Source organism: Excalfactoria chinensis, chromosome 16 (genome assembly GCF_039878825.1).
Source record: "Excalfactoria chinensis isolate bCotChi1 chromosome 16, bCotChi1.hap2, whole genome shotgun sequence".
In the NCBI taxonomy this organism is placed as follows: domain Eukaryota; kingdom Metazoa; phylum Chordata; class Aves; order Galliformes; family Phasianidae; genus Excalfactoria; species Excalfactoria chinensis.
Genome location: NC_092840.1, coordinates 3480174 through 3497090, shown reverse-complemented (window position 1 = coordinate 3497090; position 16917 = coordinate 3480174). Strand labels below are relative to the sequence as shown.

At 45.9% G+C, this 16917-nt stretch overlaps 2 protein-coding genes across 2 annotated transcripts in view; both read right to left on the bottom strand.

The window, feature by feature from the left end:
* LIMK2 (LIM domain kinase 2) overlaps nt 1-3179 on the bottom strand; it is a 29235-nt gene extending 26056 nt beyond the window's left edge. The window contains exons 1-2 of the mRNA XM_072350778.1: nt 3053-3179; nt 1144-1243 (exon numbers count right to left, since the gene is read on the bottom strand). Coding sequence (XP_072206879.1) covers nt 1144-1243; nt 3053-3068 — 116 coding nt within the window. The 5' untranslated portion in view covers nt 3069-3179. The remainder of the gene's footprint in view (nt 1-1143; nt 1244-3052) is intronic.
* A 334-nt stretch (nt 3180-3513) lies between these two features.
* On the bottom strand, nt 3514-16904 carry RNF185 (ring finger protein 185). Its single transcript, XM_072350999.1, has 7 exons — nt 16769-16904; nt 11598-11829; nt 10054-10072; nt 9284-9396; nt 8723-8777; nt 6853-6970; nt 3514-5422 (listed from the first exon to the last, which is right to left on the bottom strand). The coding sequence occupies exons 2-7, from the start codon at nt 11777-11779 to the stop codon at nt 5325-5327; spliced, it is 585 nt and encodes a 194-aa protein (XP_072207100.1). The 5' UTR covers nt 11780-11829; nt 16769-16904; the 3' UTR covers nt 3514-5324.
* Between the last annotated feature and the right edge of the window lie 13 nt (nt 16905-16917).

Below are 16917 nucleotides of genomic sequence, written 5' to 3'. Positions count from 1 at the left end.
CCCTGGTGCCACTTTGCCTGCAGCTCAGCTGTCATTCACCTCAACAAGAAGCACCCAGGCATTTATAAATCAGGACTTGCATCAGAAACAGTAGAAGAGAAGGCATAGAAGAAAGACTTGCACACACAAACTGGAGTTTGGCTAACTGGGAGAGTCTCAGGAAGCTCCACAACAGGACTCCAGCTTGTAAGAGAGAAGAGAAAAACAGGGCTTAGGGAAGCTGACACAACATAGCTGAACACGAACACTCGGTCCAACAGAAACCAGAAAGGCCAGGATTTGCAGCAATATGGAGCAGCAGCTGTGATTAACACGGCATTGTAACTAACAACGCTTTCCAAGTCAACAGAGATCACACTGCTTTGGCAGCCTACTATGCTTTGCTTTTTTTTTAAATATATATACCAATAATCATAATAATGCAACAAAGTCTTTTTATAGTAATAAATTAAACGCAATGGGACAGATGCCTGTCTTGGCACAGCAAACATTCCTCCAAAGCCGCACTTTGGCTTCCTTTACCCTCTATTTGCTTTAACAGGGTCCAAAACATTAACCTCTCCACATTCAAGACACAGTCACTCGTACCCAGAAGCCAGCAGAAGCTCCTGCTCCTTTCACAAACACAAGCCCCTTCAGAAATACAATTCTGGAGCGTGAAAAATGGACTGAGTGCTTGTGAAAAAGGCAAGAGCCCCCTCTGCCAAATCAGCAGCTTTCCCAATGCCCTGATATTGCTCCTGCACCTACCTGTATGGAAACAGCGACAGGAGCTCAGATGGCCTGGTTAGTACCTCTGAATGCAAGTGCAGACAAAGACACAACCTGTGGCTTCTGCAACCACCAGCAAATCAGAGCCTCCATTTATACTTTATCTGTATTCCTGTATTGTGTGTGTGTCAGCACGGCAGCAGCTGGCCAGGCAGCATCAGACTGCAGCCAGAACTGAAGGTCAGTTCCAAAGGGCTGCTGTGGGTATTGAAGCATGGCAATGACCAGCAGCACACTGCCTCTGCCACAGGCTCCAGAGCAGGTCAGACATAGAGCTGACAGCAGGGTATGGCCTCAAGACCAACCCCTGTTACCATCAGTAACATCCAGCATCCTCCAAGACAGCACAACAGGCTATAAAGTTGCACCTACCGGAAACAGGAAACATGCCAAGCTTCATTAACTGTCCTGTAGAGGCGCTGACCAGCAGCAATGAGGTCCCCACATCCCAGGCATCTCCAGACTTCATCACCTGTACACAGGAATAAGGCGACATCAACAACCGTTTTACATCAAAGAAAACAGGGATTGCTGCACGCCTGATAAAGAACAGCCCTGAATTACACCAGGCATACCATAAGCGCCAGTGTTTAGGGTTCCCAAACTGGACTCGGATATCCTAACCCCCCATTTTTTCCCTCCAGACCTGACACCATCACGTGCTCCTCCACATTGTGCAGAAGGAAACGAGATAACTTTTCACAGGAGATGGCGCAGTTAGAGCCGCACCACTGCTCAGAGCAGGGATTTCAGGTGGAGATGGGCCAAGTGTGACAATCCCTACAGAGAGCCACGCTATGCCAGGAAGCCACGTTACCGTTCCCCTCCTGCCACTGACTCAGCACATAACGTTTGTGCACTTTGGGGTAATTAAATGGATTTCCCAGAACAGGAAGAAAGACAAACCTTATTCAGCAGAGAACAACTTGGCTACCAGGAAGGAATTACACACTCAAAAGGATATTCCTGCAGAGACTGTGCGACCAGCACTGCACTGGGGCCAGGCTTAGGAAGAGGAGTAGCTGCCACTGCCTGCTGTCCCTTCAGAAAATACCAGCAATAGTCAACAAGTCATAAAGCCCCAGGAACAGCCAGGATGCACACAGAGCGGCAAAGAAAACACAGTACAAAGACTCTAGCACTAATTCGGCACAGAGAAACGCTATCTGAGAGCCAAGCTGCTGTTTGGGCACATTTAAGAGAAAGCCGAGGATGTGGATGAGCGCAGGATGGCACCAAGAACACGTCGTGCTGCTGGGCACAGATCTGCTTCCTTCTGCTACTGCAAGCTGGCTGCAGGAAAGATGCATAAGGAAAGAAATGCGCTTAGAGAAGGAAAACCACTAACCACAGACTTACAGTTTCTAAAGAGCGTTAAAGCTCAGCAGTTGCTCAGCGATTGCCCCTTCTTTCTGAGGCTTTTCTCTGCAGCTTCACCCTGCAATGTAGGATAGCTCTTACATGGACCAGATCATGCAACTGCTCCCAGTGAAGGAGCCCTCACTGCCCTGCCCTCACTGCGCTGCAGCAGCTGTCTGCTGCCAGGGAGGGAAGCTGCCGAGATGGAGAGCTCAGCGCTGCGAAGATGCCTCCCGTGAGGACGGTGCTTTCCTTACCCACAGCCTCTTTAACGTGACGGTTTAAGCTCAGAGCGTGCTGCTGCCTGCAGGGATCGGGGCGCACAGCCGTCGTGTTCTGTGCTCAGCGGATAGCAGCAGCAGGAGAGGGCAGCTCCCAGCGACCGCGAGCAGCTGACAAAGCCCGGTGCCAGCAGCAGAAACGTGCCCCTCGATAGGAGCGGGTGGCGCAGCGCGCAGCAATCACTGCAGTGCGAGAATCGGAGCGGAGAACCGGCTCGGGCACAAGAGCTCAGTGGGCCGCCCGCTCTGCTCGCCGCAACCGGCTCACGCAGAGCCGACGCGCGGCCCCGCACTGCGCTCGCTCGGAGATGCCGCAGCGGAACGCTCATGTGCTCCCCGCTGCCGCAGGATCTCGTGCCGGCGCGCCACGCAACACGACCGCGGCTTCGCACCTGCGGGGCGGGACAGCCCTACGGAGCCCTGCAGCGCCGCGGGGAATCGCTGGCGCACGGAGCGGCTCAAGGACGCGGAGGGCCCAGAATCCCGCCGCGCCGCCGCCGACACCCGCGCGGCCCGATCCCGCAGCTCCGCCCGGAACGATCGCAGAGCGGCCGGCAGGAAGCGGCGCGGCCCCGCCGCAGGCCCCGAGCAACGGAGCGCCCGGCCCGGCCCGTCCCGCCGCGCGCCCCCGCGGCTCTCACCTGGCGGCCCCGCCATTGCCCCGGGCCCTGATGACGTCACCGGCGCGCCGCACCTGGCCGGGCTCGCGCCTCCCTCGGGCTCGCGCCGCTATTCCTCCCGCCAGCCGCTCGCTCGGCGCCGTGCCACGCCCCGAGGGAAGCCCCGCCCCCTTCCTCGCCGCAGGCCAATCGGCGCTCCGCCTCCCTCGCGGATGCGAACCAATCGCCGCGCTCCTTCGGAGCGAGTGAGCCCGCCCTTTCCGCAGTGGGGACCAATCGCAGCGCGGCCACGCCTTCAGCCCCGCTCTCCACACGCGGCGGCGGGAGCGGCGGGTCCGGCGGTACGGTCCGTACCCGGCCCGGCCCAACGCTGTCCGGAAGGAGCCCGGCCTCCCGCTTCCCGAGGCACGGCGCAGCAGCGGGATCCTCGGCTTGGTGCCTCGCCGGCCGCCAAGCACAAAGAAACGGCAGCTCACTCCCGTCGATGTAAAACCTTTTTTTTTGTTGTTTTTTTTAATTCTAAATCACTTTCACAACAGTGAAAATTAGTGAACAGTAACGGTAAATAACGCACCGAACGAGCCGTCACCGGCCGCGTGCAGTCTGAATACAAGGGGAGCGGTACGATACAAACGCACACACGAAAGGTAAGAACGCCTCCGGGCCGCTCCGCGATGCCGGGACGAGCCGCCCGGTGCCGCCATCCAGCTCGGCTCCGCCGCTACCCAAAGCGAACACCTCACGTTACACGAATCGCCTACTACAGGGAATGGAGCTGCCCCGCCCGGCAGCTTTAACCGCACACCTTCACAAGCTGAACTACGGAAAGAAAGTTTCTAAGACTTGATTGGCTCTGTCAGTTTGCATTGTCTATGAGGAGGGCGGTCACTATAGTCATCTGGCAGGAAATCATTGTGACTATCAGTGATCTGAATCAAAACCATCTAAAAACAATAGAAGAAAGAGGAAAAAAAAAAAGGAGTTGCCTAGTCAGAGAAATATCAAAATTGTTCATTTCATTAGGAAATCCCTTGTATCTGCTCTTCTGAAGGAATCTATACAAATATATCAGGAATACTTTTAAAGCTGTGCACCCAATGTGATTCCAAACGGGCTACAGAGGGCTCACCTTTGGAAACATTTTCCCCTCGGCACAGAGATGGTCGTGGTCTCCTCCAGCACTTCTAATTCGTGTCTTTGGTAGATATTGATGCGTTGTAGCCATTCTGTGCCATGTTGTAGCCACGTGTGGCTGCACAGAGAAGCTCTTCCAAATGTTCCCTGCTGTGGCAAGTGCAGGATCTCATTTCTCCTCCTGTATGATTTTACGGCATGCCCAATTTAAGCTCTTATCTCACTTGAAGATGCCCTTGTTCCTCTCCCCAAACAAGTTGGCTTCGGGTCCTTAATAAGATTTTATTTGTGACCTTGTGTAGAAAGTCTCACAGCCCTGGGAGAAAGAAACGTAGCTGCAGTGGCCGGGTTGGGAGAGGATTATCCATAAGTGCTGCTGCACAGAACCACGGAAGACAACACTTATGTCAGCGAGGAACTGGCCAGGTGAGGCAGATGGGTAAGTCCTACTGTTCGGTAACCTCACCCAGCTTCATCAGACAATCGTCCAGTGTCTGGCTCCAGCAAATTCAGGCTTTAAAAACAAATCGCAGCATAAATTAGTAGCTCTTCTAACCACCATTAGAGCAGCTTCAGGCAGGAGTTTTCCATTGCTGTGGGAAACAATGGCAAGAAAAGAAACCAGCCTCCGCATCTGGTTCCGTTTGTATCACATGCTGTAGCCAAGGAGTCTCAGCTGTGCTGCAGGTGATTTCCTGAAGAAGGCTGGATGTTGATTGAAGAAACTGAGTAACACCCACAGCACCGGCAGATCCACTGTGTTTGCCAAGCATGAGATACTGATGGTGCTGCAGAAGTTTCCTTACCTGTTCAGTCTACCTTGGGGCAACTGTCTTTCACATAAACCTGCTGTAACTGATTGGCACGAGATTTCAAAGCAGCACTCCTTTTGGGAGCAGAGCTCAAAGCTAGGCCCAGGGTTTTGTGGTAGGAACCTGTTGTACAAGACAGCTGAGCTGCAATACGTTTTAACCAATGTTTAATTTCCAACTGTGGTGCAAAATGTGAGATTCTTCACTGTTCTGTGGTACCACCGATTTCTGAAACCCATGGTTAGCTATGGAACCAGACACCAAGAGGTTTAAAATGGGATGGGAAGCAGTTCGTAACTGTTTCAGTAGCCTTTCTGGCTAGGAGTGTACGGAATAATGGAAACGACTTATGCAATCAACAGCCAGAACATAATCACCAGAGCCACAAACAGGAAGAGGCGGGATAGGAACTGCTCATCCACATACTGAGGAGTCCCTGGAACAGCTGGAAAACAGGAAGTAAAGCACAGCTCAGCATCTTCCTCTTCTCTACAATATTGTGTATTCTGCATATAGTACGCTCATTACAAACATATATATATATACACATATATATATATATGTATAAAATACGTAAGAAATCCACCTGCTAAAAAACTGCTGCTGTCAGTATTGCCAACCACTAGATTGGTTATCCATGCTGGAAAAGTGAAGAGAAGCAAGAGCTCCCTGTAGCAGGACTTGTGGTAAGCTTGCTCGTGACTAATAGCAGCAGGCAGCTCCAGGTGCTACAGCACACCCAGATGTGCTTAGAGTACTTCTGGGGACACTGCTGAGCCACGTTCACTGCTGACGGGTGTTTCCATCCCAAGGAGCACTACCAGCTCTACCTGAGAGCTCCTTCCACTCCAGGTGAAATAACTGGGTAAATAAGTGGTAGATCTGTTTGTGTGCTCTTGATTTAGAGAACTAATGAAAACCGTGCGAATTTAAAGCTCAAGACGTGCCTTTCTGAAACCTCTGTATAGACTCTACTGATGAAAAGAAGACAAAGGGGCTGGTTAAACACTGGCTATTAGAGCACCATACATTTCCAATTCCTTTGCTCTGTCACATCTACACACAGATTTTCAGTGAAGTGTGAAGTACAAGTAATAGGCAATTTCAGTGGAGCAAAGGGCAGCACAGGTCTTTGCCAATGCAGGTATGGCATGAAAAATGTCTTTCTGTTTGTTACAGTTTCTAGGCCGTGTGACAGACTGTAGGTTTGTGTGTGCAGAACAGGTGGGCTCAGTTTGACTAGAATGCAGCTGGGGAGGAGGTTTTTCAGAGATTGCATCACTATTTGAAGTAATCACATTTTTCCTTAATTACAAACAGTGAAATTTCACTGTAGAGTTATTTCTTTTATAATCCGTATGGCTGTCTCTGAGACAGAGTTCTGAAAAAAAAAGGAGCAATCTCTGCTGTCATTATTTGCGGTACAGAGCACTCGTTTAATATTTTCTTTCTTTTCCTTTTCACCCTTTATAGAAAATGGCCCTTTCCTGCTGTTTCCAAAATCTGGGTCTCCTCCATACAAACCCTTACTGACTCCTTTTTAGCACAAGAAACTCAAGTCCAACTTACTTCATTTTTCAGTAATAAAGTGGAGAAGTGATCAGTGTCACTGTTCTTCCCTCACTCAGTCTCTGATCTGATCAGGAAATCAGATGGAAGTGACATATGTATAGGCCCTCATACAAAACATGTAAGAAATGGACTGTGTTTTTCCATTGCATGTTTTCCATCTTCCTGAATTTCCATATACAGTACTGATTTACTTGACTATTCAGAAAGTTTTGTCATTTAACAGGTTATTTCTTTCAGTTACAAAAGGATTTGAAAACTATCTGTTTGTGATAGGTCTCTCTAAGAAGAAAGGAGGCAGGGTACCTGGAGGAGGTCGCCCGTCATTTATGTTAAATGCTGTGGCAAATATACCAAAGGGAAACGCCCCAATTCCGAATGACATTTGGAAGCCACCATCTCCAAACCCGAAGCCTTGGAATCCCTGCAGAGAACAATGCAACAGAAGAGGAAAAAAAGGTACAAATAATTTAAAACCTATTTCAGAATTGTTTGCAAAAGTGCAGACGCCCTCTTATTGGCTTTCCTAAGGCTGAAGAAGTATCATGTAGTGTGGCAACTTTTAGTCTGCCGCTGTTGTTAAATACTTCCCAAGCTGTCATGCTTAAAGCATTTATCATAGCAGTAAACTTGCTAGAGCAACCTAGAAGTTTGAGAAAATGACAAGTAGGAATCACACTTCTTGCCTGAAGGCTGCAAATTAACGAGTGTTTATATAGCCAGTTCAACTTAAAACAGTGTGTATTTGACAATATATCAAAACCAACATTTAAAAATTGTATCGATAATTCTGTATTAACAGCTATTAGCCATACAGCTATAAGAAAGATACTGTAGAGAATAACCTGCATTTAGTTTTTTTATATATATGCATCATCTAAACATTCAGTCTAACATTCAGTAAAGTGATACACTGCCAGTGGGATGGCATTGATCATTACAAAGAGCAGTACCAAAACCTAAGCAAACTAAAAAAATCATACCAGAATTCTAACTGATGTGGCATATAACCACCAAAGAAGATCTACAGTGCAACGATGTTGCAAGGGCTCCACACTAAAATTCCACATAAAATCAGAGAGTGATCGGAATTAAGATGAACCCTACTGTATAAAAGCAGTGTACCACTTGAGAACCAGCTGTATATAAATCTAAGTAGTTGCATCACATTTAAAAAGTGGACAGGCCACTGCTCTGTGTTCTGTAATCCAATGAACTGTCTTCAGATCTCAGAATTAAAAGTGACCAACTCTGAAAAACCCCTCTGATCTGTCACCTACAAACAACAGAGGACAGATTTTCACCCACATAAGAAAAGCCAAACATTTCTGTGCCAATACTTGATTAAGACTCTTGTCAGATGCTATACTGTGAAGGACACTGTGAGGGGCTAACTGCAGGGGACAGCAAAGCACTTTGCAAGGCAAGTCCTACATTTGCAGAAAACAGGAAGGCAGCACCACTACTTCTACATCTTCATTTAAGACTCCCGTGACTTGCATTCAAGCTTTTAGCTGGTGCAGTAAGGACAGCGGATGATTTAATAAGAAAGTAACTCTCTGGTGAGAGAAAACTCCTATGCTCGCAACCCATACAATACAGAACTGTTCCTTAATAACACCCAGTAAGAGCTGTTTGCTTGAATCATGTGGCACATGCTCTCTGAGGACCCTGGGCTGAGTTACCTGGAAATACACAATTGTTTCATCAGGTCACTGTCATTGTGCCAGAAAACACTGTCGTCTGCTCCATAGCTACTCCCACATCTCTAACATACACCAGCTGCTGTCTACATTCATTTTATGTAATCTCCTCAACAAAACCACAAATCCTACTTCAAATTTGCACATATCCACCAAACATATCTACTTCTCTTCTTAAAATGCAACAGTACAGTTACATCCCATAGAATTTTCAAAGCAAAGTGTTCCTTATGACTATATATGGAAAGCTGTCAAGTATAAAGAACAGCGTTTCCAGCAGTTCCACAATGGGCTGTTTTCATCAAGCACAATTCAAGCTATTGCATTCTTTAGGATGGTAAATAGCACTATGGGAATGGAATTTTCTGCCACACAGCACCTGTCACCTCCATTGTGTCCTCCAAGATGAACTAAGCATTACCATCAATGAAAACAAGCAATCTGCTTGAGCTTTTCTTTTTCCCCCCACTTACCCCTCTGTTCTCTGGTTCAGGTCTCTGTCCTTGGGGTCGTGGTGGTGTTTTCTCTCTACAAAATAATTGTATAATTAGCTCAAGTTCAAGCACACAAACAGCAGTATCTGCAGTTGGTTTGTTCATAATACAGAACAAACTTGGGGGATGCTCTCACAGGGCCATGCTGCAGCAAAACTGAAAGTAACATGACTGAACAGACCCAACAGCTACATGAACTTTCAGGATCACATCCCTGAACTAAGATATTGCACTTTTCAGTATAAAACAATTCCATTGCAAAGGCTGGAAACTGATGATCAGTAATGAAGTCCATGGGCATTTTATTCAGTCAAGTAACATCCACTGAACCCTACTACTGTTAATTAACATCCAATTAACATAAATTGCCAGTCAAATATGGTATGTAGATTCAAACCTGAAAAAAGCCAAAAATATTTAGCAGAATTGTCATTCCTATCAGTCTTTTGACAACACTTCACACTGTGAATCCAACAGTTTGGTAGTTTCACCTTAAACTCTAGCAGTTGTCACATGAATAGTTGTATTTCTGTTTATTACCTGGGGTCCTGTTGTCCAGTGCTGCCTCTTCCATACAGAGGAATAACTTTATCTCGACTGATTCCAGCTTTGCAGACAGGGCACACTTGTCTGTTTGGCCTGGTTTCTAACCACTAAAAAGTAAATAAATTAAATTATAAGAAATCTAACAAAACCATGAAAACAATGTGCAGACCTAATCTGCAGCCATCCTGAGAGATTCTAGGAGCCTCTCAGAAAGCTACGGAGCAAAATCTTGTACTAAATACTAAGTACTCTGTCAAAATGTTGACATTTTGGTTATTGCTCTGCCGCAATCCACTTGCAGATGTGTACATCATCAGAACTGCACTGCAGAAGTGCTAGGAAATAAACAGTACCAACAGCTTTGCATAAGCCAAGGCCTAGCACAGACACCCTCCTATCATCCTTTTCTATAATGGCACCACAAAGTACAACATACTTATGCAACAAGAAATACACTCAGCATTTAAGCCTGCAAACTAAACCTAAACCTTCATGAACTGCCCACAGTAATTCTCCTACCAAAACCAGCAATACCTATTGGGTAAAAAACAGAAATGTGGGAAGTAAGCAGAACAGAATCTAAGTTTTCTTTATGCTGAAAGTCTAGATTGTAAGTTCTTGTGCATGAAATTATATCAGCACATTGCAGTAGTCCTGGAAAAAACGAAGCGCATTTGAGAAGGAGGAGGATACTCCAGAGAATGAAGGGCTTTATTGAGTCATTGGAGCTGATGAAAGACAATGCAAAAAGAAACCTCTCTTACCTGGTGTAAACAAGGCCAGCTGTGAGCATTCCCAGGACAATTCGGTCACAGAGAAGAAAAAAAAAAGGGAGGGGGGGAGGAATATAATTAGTTACTCACAACCTGATCTCACAAATGTGTAAAGTGCACCCCGGATAACACAGTTTAGAGGCAACAGAATCTTGGAATCCAGTTGGTCCAGTTCCATAACCTCCCATTAAAGCAATTTTTGAAAGCACAGCCCAAGCCCAATCTCCGGGTTATGCAATTTAATTATGTTGCTAACATCTCCATATCACCTTTAATTCCTGCACCTTCATCCATACCAAAGCCCCAGACAAAAGCTTAATTTATCTTGTGGTATTTACTGCAAATTTTCTCTTCAGATCTCACAGAAAAATATTCCTGAGTTAAGATGCAAATGAGAAGAATGCCAGTAATGAGATTTCAGGATCTTAATAGAATTGATGAGAGTCATCTGGTTGAAACATTGGGCACTTCTGTAGAGTTGTGGAATAATTTAGGCTGGAATGGACCTCAGGCAACTTCTTGTCTAATCTGTTGCTTCAAACAGGGCCAGCTGTGAGATCCAATTTGGTCCCCATTATACAGCGCTATTTCTGAGGCTACATGAACATGGCAACTTATGTATCCAAAGGAAACAAAAATAAAAACTACAAGCTAAACCCGCTCAGAGGCCATCTGCTTCCAGAGTGGGCTTTGCAACATTATTCAGACAAGATACATTCTATTCTTTAAGGTTCCATTCTGTGATGGCAGACCTTCCAATAGTTTGATCTTAATATGTCTTCAGCAAATGATTTTCCACCTCCTTTAGAATAAAAACCCGTACCTTTAGACATTACACACATTAACACAGAAAATAAATGCTCTTTTAGGCCTCGTTTAATTAATGAGCATATTTAACCTACTGTATAAAATAAATTGCCGTGTCAATTATTCATAACATTTTAATGTTCAAGAGCATATTCTAGACTGAGCAACCTAAATAAGAAGCTGGGATGCTCACTGTGCTTGTACAATAAATACCCAAGTCAAACTGATAAAAGTATTGCAAATGCAATTCCATTGGAAAAGAGAAGCAGATCACATGGAAAAGCACGTCCCCCAAAAGAATTCCCCAAAACCGTTTCAAAGAAAAAAAATAACATGCATGTAGCGAGACTGCCATTTGGCATCTAGTACCTGCATTCAGATGGAGCTGTAGGTATGCACAGTTTTAGAAAGGAATTTAGGTGTGAAAAAGGTTATCTACCATGAAAAGGTATCTCTATCCTGTGCCCAGCCTGCACAGAGTAAATAACAACGTAACCTTCAACTTCTAACGGGGTCTGCTTTCACAAAAGAAGGTGTAAAAAGTTTAAGATGCAAAAAACTTCCTTCCTGGAACATAAACATTTAATAGGTAAAAACAGTTTTAAGGCAAACCCAAAATCCTCACTGAGTTTAAGATAAAACTAATTTTTGTTTAATAGAAATATAAACAGAACATGATCAGAGAGATGCACAGTGTTCTGGTTTAATGTGGGGAATTGTGTACTTACCAGAAGAGATGCCCGCACAAGCTGATAACTGCATCCTTGGCAGTGTCTAAACAGATGTTACATTCAAAAGTGTTGTCCTGATTAGTGTTGTCCCCAGCACCATTACTGCTGCTGCTGCCACTGGTCCCTCCAGTACTGGAGCTCTTTGTTGATGCAGAAGTTGTAGATCCTTTACTTGCCATCCTGAGGAGCTGCCCAGACACAACAGCAAGAAAATTTTCCTTCTGGAATCCTAATAGTGAGAAAGGGGAAAAAATACCCACATTATTGGCATTATAGTATCACATTCATGTCCTTATTCAAACTAGCAGTAATTTACCTAAGAAGCACTTGAATCCTATTGTTGATGGTTTTAGTTTAATGTCGTTTCTAAAAAAAGATCTCTCTTGGCTAAGCTACTTTAGAATCCTGCAGCACCTGACTTGTTACATGGCCTGTATTTTAAACTTACTGACAAGAAATTCAGGTCCGCATTCAAAACGTATTTTCTCATAGATGCTATTTGCTGTGAGAAAGATGAGCTCACTAGTCATACTTCAGAGCTATCAAACATTTCTAACAATTATAGCAGCAACACAGAAATTACTAAACTGACACACTTTCACTTCTCATTAGTATAATCATATTTATCAGAGAGCACCATTTATTTTATTTCAGTAGCAACAACATCTCTAATCTGCTGCAGGAGTGTGAACACCTAGAATAGGCTGTGAGAGAGAAACAGGTGAATATCTGAACCTTTTGACAAAGCACAAACAGCGAAGCATTTGAAAAGGTGAACCTGAATTTTTCAGAAGCTAAATTCTTTGCAAACTTACCCCAGAAGCATTTAAAGCTTCCTTAAGTGTTCCCTCTTTGTAGTAGTGCTGAAGCACAGGCTCAGGACAGCAAAACAAAACCTCAGTATCTGTAGCTGTTACAGTCAAAACCCTTTTTCATACAACACAATCCAACCACACAGTCAAGTAAGCTTCATACACAAGCCTCGTGAAAGTTCTGCTGTGGTGACACTGAGCTACAACAAGGGAGAAGATGAGATTTATTCCTGCAGAGCCTTTTCACTCAGTTACATCATTTCACACAGAGTCCCAGAAGGGCAGCTTAGTATTCACAGCTGCTGCACTTTAACACACATTGCTTTCAGCACTGCTTAGCGTTTCACACCGCTCAGCAGCAAGGTACTTCATTGTACTAAATTCAAATTCATGTTATTTCCAAGCAGATGGGAATGCTGCCAGATGACAAAGCACACAGTCAGGATGCCCAGCGTTTTCACACATCCCTACTACCAGAACCGTTGGTAGCACCCATCTATCTTGCTCAGTAATGCCTGAAAACTTACCAACTCAGACCTACCCATACGTGCTGGGAATTAATATCAACATTGAGAAAGTCTCCCTAAAGCTAAAAGGATCAAAACGTGAAACGGCACTGTGATTTTATGGAACGGGCGTGAGAGATGCCTGGCCCTCACATCTGGCCACGTAACAAAAGGCAACCGTGTACATGAGGTAAATACATTAACTTCTGAGTTCCTGAAACCATCGCGGGAAGCAATGTTCTTTTCTCCAAATTCATTTCCATATATTCCAGAAATACACAGATAATCCAAATTCAATTCCATATATTTAACACCAGAAATACACAGATAATAACTTCATCTTCACTAACATCTGATTAAAAAAGCAACCCCCCCAAGAAAAACCAAAACAACCAACTCACAGCCTTTAGAAACTATGAGAAAAATAATTAAAAAGCAACCAAAGACCAACAGCAACTTACAAAGAAAGATGGCAGAGAAAGCCATAAGGAGATGATTATTGCAATGGAATAAAGATGGCTGAGACAGATAAAAAGATTGAAACGGTACAGTGTGACAGGCAATGAATTTTGTCTCCTAGCAGGTCTATGGCACTCTGTCCTGGAATCCTCTCCTAATTCTTTGTCCATAGGCTTACTGAGCTTGATGACCTATTAGGATTTAATGATTTGAAGTATTAAAAATATCTCAAAATACAACAGTAAAAATAAATAATCTTATTCTGAGCAGCCTTCACAACGCTTTCCTCTTCTCTATGGAATGTGGTTTAACATAACCAGGTCCATAGCAAGTGCTATCCATGTCTGTTCACCTGCAAAGCACACTGAACACTTACAGAGATGCAAGCATGAAACTGCATCGAGTGACTAAAATGTGCACTTGATAACCATGCGTTGCATTACTTGCAACACAGTCTGAACCCTCAGGTAGGAGTTCAACTGCAAATTCAGCTTGTTCCAAGTGTGGAACAAACTGTGAACTGTTGAAATGGCACTTGAGCTACTTTAAACTCCAAGACAGAACTTGGAAGGGAGGCACGCAGCGGGCCAAACAAACCCCATTTTCTGTTTGATTTACAGCTCAAGATGAAGACTGTGAGTGCACTGGGATATACAGCAACTTTTGGGGTTAAGCAAACAGAATTTAGAGAGCAATGGCTGGACAGATGCCAGCCTAGGTTTGCTAAACCCTCGTCTTTGACCAGCTCTCCAAACCCTAGGAGCACGAAACAGGTGAAAGGATATAAAAGTCAGCTGCGATCTAACTGTGAGCATTCAAAGATCTTACTTTTCATTTGTTTTGCTCTCTATATTTTTGCAGGAAATTGCCACTTTTGCTAATTATAAGCTGTTTATACCAGCTGTTTATTTCATTTTAATTGTGAACCCTATAATATCCCAACAGGCTGCTCCAAAAGTGACTGAATCACTGGCATTTATCACACCCAGAGTAGCAAGAGTGCCAACAGGTGAGCGGTTATGAAACAAGGCAGCTTCAGCAGTCTTCCTAGACTAAAGAAAGCCTGGTGGGAGGTGAAGACATGGAAAGGGAAGCTACATGCTTAGGGATCCAGCAGGACTCCCAGTGAGGTGCTGAACGAGCAAGTGCAGCTGACAGAGCTGAAGCTGGACCTCCAAGAAGCAGATGGTGCACCAAGAACTGAACGTTCCATGACTACTGAGAGCAGCAGGTGGACCATGAAGGAAGTAAGTGTGTGAAACCAGCAAAGGCTGTATAGTAATAGTGAAACGTTACTCAAATCCTTCAAGAACTAATCTGTAAATATGGGGGGAGAAGCTGCACCCCTGGAAAACGTAAGCCCAATGGATGCTGTAAATGACCTTATTTCTGGGCTCAGCAAATTAGAAGCGACTGTGCTAGAATGCACTGACCTAACTCTAAAAACACAAGAGAAGCTGTTCAAGACAGACTGGGAGTTTCCACTGCAAGTTAAAAAAGTATGAAACATTCAATTGGAAACAGAGCAGCGTGGGTGAATGATAACTGAGGAGAGACAGAGAGGGGCTGATGTCATTAGAGTGAAACAGCTGCAGCATATATAATCAGAGCACAACAGTATTAGAGTGTTTTAAGTATTTCACTTTTAATCTTCTTTCTTGAGCAGTGAGGAAAAAAAACCTGCAGTGAGGCCATAGGACTGGTTGGTTTACTGATAAAACTTGAAACTTGTTTCTTTTCCCGGCGTCTAACACATAACAATGAAACAGTGCATTGTTAGACTGGAATCCCAGCAGAAGGACACTTCTCCATCCTTCTTTGCTAATTAACCCTACTTTATCTGGGGCTTCTGAAACAATCCAGCCCTCATTCATTTCTGAAACAAGCTCTGATTTAGTTTCTCAGCTTCCTGCTGTTTCAATGGAAAGGAAAACATGTCAGTTTTTCCTATGACTGAAGTGATAACGTCATTTTTTGGATACCTACGTTGTAGAAAAAGAAAATTAGCATCAGAAATCCTATCAAAAATACTGACAGAGTTTATATAAATCCTGCTCACACGTAGCTTTAACAGGACTCTGTTCTTAACCTATTACAGCTGTCTGGACTTCAAGTAAAAGCCACAGATGATCTGAGCTGATAATTGTTGGCAGCGTCCAGGAAAAGGTACATGTACTTCTTGACAGTTGTTTTAAGGTAGATGTTAGCAGATACGGGACTGTTAATCATTAAAGGCACTTTTATATCTTGTTACATTTTTACTCTGTCCCACTGACATATTTTAACCCTTTAAAAACATTTCCTGTAAGTCTATCTGTTCACTTACCATAACCTGGGCAGCACCACGCAGCTGCTTTTTAGTATCACCGTAAAGCCCCAGGATCCAAATCTGTGCGATCATCTCTCTGCTCAGAAGCATCCATTTGCCTGGCAGAGCAGCGTGCCCTTGCTTGGCCTCATTTTGTTAATTGGGATTCCGCAACACAGGGCTGCATTACAGGCACTGCTGGGGTGCAGCCCTTATGAACAGCTCTGTGGGCAGCTGGAAGGAGCCAACACACCTCAGTGTGCCCAATGTGCCACGCTCAGACAACCCAGCAGAAATGCGGCTACATAATTCTCTTTTATAAACTGTTCCATAGAAATGTGATATGAATTCTGAGAAAATGTAATGTTGAAACAAAGATTTTCTTCTCTTACCTCTAAGTCTAAAGGGGGAAATTAAAAAAGAAAGAACACCGATAGAACCAATTGGGTAACAGGAGCTGAGCGTTCTCCTGGCCTGCTGTTATGTAAAACATCAAACGTTCTGTAAGCTGGGTGACCGCGTCAGCAACGCTACGTGAAAAAACAGGAATAGGGCCGCGGTTCGGCAAGCGCGGAGCAGCAGCAAACAAGAGCTGGCGCACAGCAGGCTGTTGGGCGGCCCTGCCCGCAGCCCGACGGGAACAGCCAGCGGGCGCTGCGCGGCTCCGGACGCGGTCCGGGAGGGACGGAGCGTCCAGCACGGAGCTCCGCCACCAACCGCCGGCAGGCGGCTGCAGGCCCGGCACGGCGGCGGGGCCGGAGGTCAGGCAGGAGGGCGGCACCGCGGGCCCGGCGGAGCGCGACTCGGGCCGGGCCCACCCCGCGCTGCCGACACCGGCCCGGGGACCGAAGCTGCCGAGACGCCCCCCCGTCCCGCTCGGTCAGAACGGCCGCAAACGGCTTCGGCCTTCCGGGTCTCCCAGTGACGGCCCGGCCCGATCCTTCCGTTCCAGCACCACCGCGTCCCGGCTTCGGCTCCCCCCGCCCCTCACACACACACACACACACACACACACACACACACACACACACACACACACACTCACAGCCGGACCCGGATCCGGACCCCCTCGGCTGTGCTCACCGGCGCTCTCGGCGATCCGCGGAGCCGCTCCCTGCCCGCGGCCGCCGTCACCTGATCGGCCCGGAAGCGCCCGGCGGAAGGGACCGGCCTATCCCTGCCGCTCCGCGCTGCGGGGCCGCGTTCCGCCCGCACCGAGCTGCCCCACCGAG